Source organism: Nematolebias whitei, chromosome 3, assembly GCF_014905685.2.
Source record: "Nematolebias whitei isolate Nwh7 chromosome 3, NemWhi1, whole genome shotgun sequence".
Classification (NCBI taxonomy): Eukaryota; Metazoa; Chordata; class Actinopteri; order Cyprinodontiformes; family Rivulidae; genus Nematolebias; species Nematolebias whitei.
The window spans coordinates 31865860-31873440 of record NC_056500.1 but is presented as its reverse complement, the minus strand read 5'-3'; the positions used below and the strand labels follow the sequence as shown (position 1 = coordinate 31873440).

General features: G+C 40.5%; 1 protein-coding gene across 3 annotated transcripts in view; it reads left to right on the top strand.

Annotated features, from left to right (window-relative positions):
• Nucleotides 1-6537, top strand: part of ralgps2 (Ral GEF with PH domain and SH3 binding motif 2) — a 105319-nt gene extending 98782 nt beyond the window's left edge. For all 3 annotated transcript variants that reach the window (XM_037698205.1, XM_037698203.1, XM_037698204.1), the window contains 4 exons: nucleotides 492-584; nucleotides 3737-3842; nucleotides 5090-5181; nucleotides 5255-6537. In XM_037698205.1, the coding sequence (XP_037554133.1) occupies nucleotides 492-584; nucleotides 3737-3842; nucleotides 5090-5181; nucleotides 5255-5284 (321 nt within the window). In that variant the 3' untranslated portion in view covers nucleotides 5285-6537. The remainder of the gene's footprint in view (nucleotides 1-491; nucleotides 585-3736; nucleotides 3843-5089; nucleotides 5182-5254) is intronic.
• Nucleotides 6538-7581: the final 1044 nt, after the last annotated feature.

Here is a 7581-nt window from a genome sequence, read left to right as displayed (position 1 = left end):
ATATATATATATATATATATTTTTGTGTAGGCTATCCCCCAAGCACCGGTTTGCGGAACCTCGGGGGTCCGGGGCCCCCAGTTTGAGAACCTCTGCTTTAGAACACCACTATTCATCAGCTGTTTTGGTCTCACAAGCTGATTTAACTTTGTTTTGGCTGACAGCGGTTCTGAAACTTGTCATGCACTTCAGATGATACAAAACGTTGTGTGAATCATTTACAAGCTTCCTCGCTGTTTTATCTAGACATAAAATTATTTTTCCTCACCCTTGCCAGTCTTTTGGCACCAGCAGCATCAGTTTGTTGGTTCTTTTATTCTCCTTAGTTCCTTCCTTCCATTGTTTTCTTTATTTATGTATTAGTTTTCAAGTTTTTACTCTGCCATGCAATGAGATGTTCAGCTTTCATTCTTCAGTCATCTTACTAAACAAGTTGAAATGTTTCTGACATATCTCACTCATCCTGTGACTGGGTTTCACTGTGTATCCAGGTGGCGTCTTGGACTAAATACTGGGTCACTCTGTGTGGAACTCAGCTTCACTACTACCCTGCCAAATCCCTGAAGGCCACAGAGAGGAAACATGTGAGTCACACACAAACACTCGATCAGGGCTCGCTGTTTTTCATCAGGTGTGTTTGATGAGCGCAGCAGATAGAACTTACACAATGAGTTTCCACATGAACCACAACTGTTGACAGAAGTAAAAAATAGTTTAAGCGAGTTAAAAACACCCTGTTTTTTATAACGAGAACACATGCTAGCCATTACTCACCTTGAAAAAAATTCAATTAGCAAATGAACTCAGTGTTCTTTGTACTTGGCATGCAGGGAGACGAAGGGTTTACATTTTCTGTGTTGCTGCTGAAATCTTAAAAAAACATGTTTTTGCATGTGTTTGACTGTTAGTTGGACAGGTACTGGTTCTGATACTGCAGCTTGTACATCTCAGAGGTGAGGTCAGAAGAAACAACTGGAAGTAGAAAATAAAGAGTGAACAGGAAATGCAGGGGGGACTAGTTGCAGCTGGGAGACACAGATGGTAGCACTTATTGAATAATGGCATTTAAAACAAAACGTTTAGCCACAAACTTGTTTTTTATCTTAAGCTTTTGTTCCAGCAAATAAAGCTGGAAGTGTTTTTTTTTTTTTTTTTCCTTGTGGAGCTGTATTTGTGCCAGAGTTAAGTGCAGAGTGATTAGACTCACAAAAAATATCTATCTGCCCAAACAATGCGTCCTGTTCACACTCGACCTCTGCTGTGCACGGTGACGTGCACTCGCCAACTCTCACTGTGTTTCTACATTCTGAACGTCTCTTGTTAGTCAACCCTGCTTGTTTGCTGTCTGAAGTTAGCCCACTGTGTAGCAGGCTGTTTAACGTAAATAAAATCACAATTACTGTTTCAGACATCAATCATAAAATCCCTCCTCGTCTCAGTAACATTTCTGTTGGTCAAACTGGAATCCAGTAAATCCACAGTCATATTAGCAGAAGTTAAAATTGAAGATGCTTCTAATATCATTCCATTTCCTTGGCCCAAAATGCTTCTTTACACATTTCCCCACTCCCTCTGATATCACGGTTTCTGAACCGAGTTAGGGAGGAGGGCCTGACAGCCCTCCTGGTGGCTCCTGAGCACGTGAACGCCCCGTGGTTCCCAATTCTACAACGCCTGTTATCGGGGCACCCGTGGAAACGGCTGTGGAGGGAGGATGCTCTCCTTCAGGCGGGAAGAGCGATCAGGAGTTACCCAGAAATATGCCAGCACCTGTGGGTCTGGCCGCTGAGCGGATCCGTTTTAGAGAGGATGGGTCTCTCTCAAGATGTAGTGCGCACGATCCAGGGTTCACCTGCTGCCTCTACCACAGCGCTGTACACATCAAAGTGGACAGCGTTTCAGTGCTGGTGTACAGAGAAAGGTGTAGAGGCCACCTCATGTCCACTACGTGGCGTGCTGTCCTTTCTGCAGCAGCTGATGGACAGAAATCTGGCGTTCAGCACAATTAAAACGTACGCTGCAGCCATCTCTTGTCACGAAGGCTTCGGGGACAGAACAGCTTTTAGTCATTCGCTGATGAAGCGTTTTTTAAAAAAGGTGTACAGAGACGCAGGCCTGTTTCACGCACACTTTCTCCACAGTGGGATTTAACGCTGGTTCTGCGAGCCCCGATCAAAGCTCCACTCGAGCCACTAGATCAGGTTTCGATGAAATTCTTGTCTCTTAAAACAGCCCTGCTGTTGGCTTTAACATCTGCTAAGAGGGTGAGTGATTTATCTGCCCTCTCTGTCGCGCCGTCATGTCACAGAATTCAGGCTGATGGCAGCTCAGCTGATCTGAGGCCTAACCCAGCGTTTATGCCTAAAAACATCACGAGCTCATTTAAATCAAGAGCAATATCGTTGGAGGGATTTTTTCCCTCCTCCCCACAAATCAGAAGAAGCATCTTTCCATCTTATGTCCTGTGCGTGCGTTGACGTGTTACGTAGCACGCACGGCGGCACTGCGTCAGACTCAACATTTGTTTGTGCATTATAGAGATGCATCTGCAGGTCGCCCGTTATCCACCCAGCGCCTGTCACACTGGCTGTGTGAGGCCATTTCTGAAGCCTACAGAGCATCAGATTTAGAGCCTCCTGTCAACCTCAGAGCACACTCGACCAGAAGTATTGCATCTTTAACTGCTTTGCATAATGGTATGACAATGCAGGATATTTGCACTGCGGCCACGTGGTCAACACCCTGTTCATTTATTTGCTTCTATTCACGTGATGTGTCGGCCTGTTCCATGACACATTCTGTCCTTAGTGCCTTAACAGAATGAATATTGTTGTTTTATGGAGTCTCATTTAAACTCACATCTGACTGCATGCATTTACAGTGTGAGATGTTATCAGTCACAGGTTATGACTGTTGTTCTTGTTCTATTGTTACTAATCAGTTCATGACTTCTGTCATCAATCAGTTTGTTTGATTAATAATCAGTTCACTTATTATTAATCTGTTCATGTTGAAGAGCCGTGGATCTGCTCTGTTCACGGCCTTTTCAGCCTCTCCTCTTTCCCGTTAAAAACCTTTCCGGGGCGTTCATGCAGTCGAAATGCGTGCGTCTGTGCACGGTGCGCGTAATTACGCAACTCGTATTTACGCACATTGAGAGCTGAGTGACGAGATGTTTTTTGGGCAAGCGGGCGCTTCATATGGTGTTCGAATGGACCCAGTGAGGCGGAGACTACATCATGCTTCGCCTTTAACCCACCAGTGACAGCCTTAAAGGGCGAAGCCTATACGACAGAACGTTGGTTACGTACTGTAACCCCAGATCCAATGAGTATAGGCGTAGTCCTTTAAGTGTCGGGCCTCACTGGCTCCTAAATGGCTGAAGAAAAAAAAAAGCTATTTGGGAGCCGATTACCCGCTCTTAATGTAATTTATACAGACCGGGTGGGGTCCGCACAACAGGTGGGCGTGGACTAAATTTTTTTCAGTGCAATGCTTTGCATGACAGGATAAACCCACCAGCGACAGCCTTAAAGGGCTACGCCTATACTCATAGTATCTGGGGTTACAGTATGTAACCAACGTTTTGTGATTAAACAAATGTGGGTTATAAAAATAATAACCCTGGGTATTTTAGCTGTGCAATTATAGTACTGAAATTGACACATTTTTAAATGTTTTATGAGGATTACAAGAAAATTAATTATTTTTTATTTTTTTATGACTCCCCTAAAAGTTTAAGTCCACATCCAGCAAAAGTGTGTGTGTCGTTGGTCTAATGGCCATGATGACTGATGATCCAGATCATCCAGACGTCTTCTTGTTGACTGACTCCGAGCACGGTGAGCCTCTACATTTTTACATTTTTGACTGAATTATTTATAAACGGTACATGTAAAAACTACTTTTGTACATTTTGAAATTAAAGAAAAATTATAACTTGGAAACAAATTCTTTGAATGTTTCTATGTTGAGATGACGGGAAAAAAGACTAAACTCTTAATAAGGAATTAAGCATTTTGTGTTTAATCTTTCTTATAAATGAAGGCCTGTGTTAGTCTTTACTTGTTTTTATGGAAAATTAATAAAAATGTTCACTTTAAATAATACAAGCATTTAGATCCAAATAATGGGGGATAAATGAGTACAATGTTTATGTGGTTCCTAATAAAAACAGATATTTTCATGAAGCTTTTGTCAAAGGCAAGTTTTTACTTCAAGCTTTCTTTCAAATGACTTGCCATGGTTTATCAGAATGTCTTGTTTTATTGCTATGTAATATATTTACATTTTCTGTTTTACCCTCAGCCCTTTTCCTCAAATGTGTTCAAATGTTTAGTTTTCTGTTGGTTTACAGAGAAAGACTCTCTCTCTCTCTCTCTCTCTCTCTATATATATATATATATATATATATATATATATATATATATATATATGTATATGTATATATATATATATATATGTATATATATATATATATATATGTATATGTATATATATATATATATGTATATATATATATATATATATATGTGCGCACGTGTGTGTGTTCACGTATGTACACACAGTTACAGACATTTTATGTAGGTTCACAGGGGAATCCTAATACTTAACCTTTCCTAATGTTATAATTTATTTTGGTCAAAGCTACAAAGTACTGATCAGATGGTCCAAAGAGCTGCATGTGGCCTGTGCAGTCATGTCATAGCCTGCAGAGCCCTTGGTCTAGGAGGATGTAGCTGGTTAAACCTGGATCTGCAACATGTAAATCAGAATATCATCAGAGCCTCTCTTCAGTTTGATTAAGAGCATAATCAGAAAAATGACATTTAAAATGAGGTCATTGCTATGCATTGGTCCATAAAGCCTCTGTGGCAGCATTCTCAGTGCAAGGCAGTAAATAGTTTCTAAACTAAGCTTGAGAGTGGGTCAGATTTAGCTGTCTATGTGTACATAATAGCATTTTAGTTAAACATTAGCTCTTGTTCTAAATTCTTTCACTTTTCCTGTTTTAGTTGGACAGGGCTTCAGCCATCTTTACAGACTGTTGGACAACCTTTATCTGACACGTTTTGTCTCTGTTGCCTAGGTAACACCTACAAGTACCAGGCTGGGAACAGAATAAATGCTTTGCTGTGGTTCAAACATCTGAGTGCTGCCTGTCAGAGTAACAGGCAACAGGTAGAAAGACGCACTCACACATCTGTGTGAATTTCACCAACATGTTCTTAAACTGTGTCTTGATTCTTCACAGGTTCCGGCCAATCTTATGTCATTTGAGTGACGGGCAGTAAGAAGTTCAACAAAGAAGAAAAGAGGAGGATGAGGAGGGTGAGGAAGAGCACCGACTCAGTAGTGGAAGCTTTCACTGCCATGAGCCCCGACAGACAATTCTCCTGTCCTCACCCTGACCTTACTGCAACGTCACCTGCCACCACTGCCTTAACCAGAGTTCCCAGTGTGTGTGTGGGTATGGGTGTGTTTGGCTGTGTGAGTGGAAAGGATGTACTGACCACTGAACAAGGATTTGGACCACTGATATTGTCTCCTGTTATTTCTGAGCATCTTTTCAGCATATCAGTGAAGCCCCCACTGTCAGACTGAGTGTCCTGCAGAGACTGGGAGGATTTTCTCTTTATTTTATTTTGAAAGGGGCAAACTGCTTTTATTCTGATCCCCCTTCTGTGCTCAAATATAGGATTACCTTCTTATTCAGGTGGACACACAATCCCAGTACAACTGAACACTTTTTCTGAATGTGTAGTTTTTAAACTTTACTTTTTGTTATATACTGTGCGCGCACGTGTTCGTGTGAGCATATTTGGGAGTTGGTTTGGATTTAAGCGAAATTGCATGCGGTTCTCTGTGGTACGATAATCCCAGAATCTAAGCTACGGTGTTTTCTTGGTTGGGCAGACTCTTTTGAAACCTGCACAATTTTGTACCATCAGCTGATGGAAGCCATGCTGGGCCCACTGGACCCGCACACGAGAAACACCCGAGACTTGAAACGTAACGAGTCCATTACAGAAAGCAACAACGATCCATGCTCCGTGAAATAATCCTCAGGTCTTTTTGTTTGTTTTTGGTTATGGTTGGAATCTGTAGTCTGGAGACACTCAGTGTTTTTTTTTGTTTTTTTTAGGCTTTGTTTACTTTGTGTTAGTTTAATTTTCTGTTTTTGGGAGCAATGGTGCACTTCACAGTATTACCATGTAGTTAATGATTGCACAGTAAAGTGGGTTTGTTTGTTACATTATAATATTGTTTTTTGTAACATTTAGTAAACATGAATTTCACAGTGACATATTAGTGTCAGGGCCATCGAAGAGGAAGTGTTTTAATCTAAATTTTAAGATAAAGTCTAAATGATGAAAGTGTCAGTTTTATTGACATAAAAAGTTGCAAATTTGTTTACATTTTTTTTTTTTTTTTGAGCGAAAAAAGTCCAAATCTCTTCTGGACCTAACGGTAGTTGTTGAAATTGTTAATGTTTCTGACAAATATTGGTGCACGTTTATTGGATTAACTACAAAATAACATCATTTTATTTGAGGTCGTCAGAGTTGCAGTTTATTACTCCTGCTGCATCCTGTTTCATTCTTTCACAATAAGAGTCTCAAACACATGCACTTAGTATTGACTTGATGTTGTTAGTCTAAGCTGCTGCTTTTGTTTTATGGTAGAACAGTAACATGAGGTGTTTTCTAAAGCTTCAGACGTTTAGCGCTCCGTGTGCAGATAGAGGCTCTTATTGTAAAAGATTGACGAAAGTTCTCGGAGCTCTTGGGCTTCAGCTGAAACACTGCAGGTTGTTTTCCAGTTAACCCAGTCAACGTGCACCTGTAACCCTCAGATATAATGTTAGTCAAAACAACAAACCGTTTGGTGCAGGAGCACAGCCAGGCTCTGGTTTGTGTTGAAAGATGACCTGGTTTCAACATTGCAACTTTATTTTTGGTCAATAAATATTACACTTTTTCTATCAAATACAATTTTTAATCAATATTATTTCCACTTCAGTCTCTAACTTAAAATAAAATCACTTCACCCCCCCACACAAGTTGCCCTAATATGCCATCATAGAATTTTCTTTTCCTTTTCAAAAAATAAAAATGTGCTTAATTATTTACAAATGGTCAAAGTTCTAAAGCTTCATCTCAGTTAGAAATATGATCATCACCTTGTTGGACGTCAGAGCCAGGAGGTTTTAGTCTTTCATACTCGGTGAGACGTTAAGAGAACTAAAGAAGTTGCAGCAAGTGAGCAACTGAAGCACAGTTCTTGTTCTTTATGAACATGAGAGCAGCAGGCTGGTACCAACGAGGCGTTCTGGGTGACATTCAACCATAAAATTAGAATTTCTTTTTATGGTCGTTTACATTGTATGTTTACAAAATCCTTTATTGTATTAGTTGTAAATGAGTTGTATTGAATCACGTGACCAGTCACTGAGGTTCTGCACACTGAAGACCAGACAGTGATGAGAGGAGCATGACGATAATCACAGAACTGGTTCTCTTCTGTTTCCCAACACCAGACCCAGTTCACGTTGCATTAAATCTGTCCTGTATTAGTTTC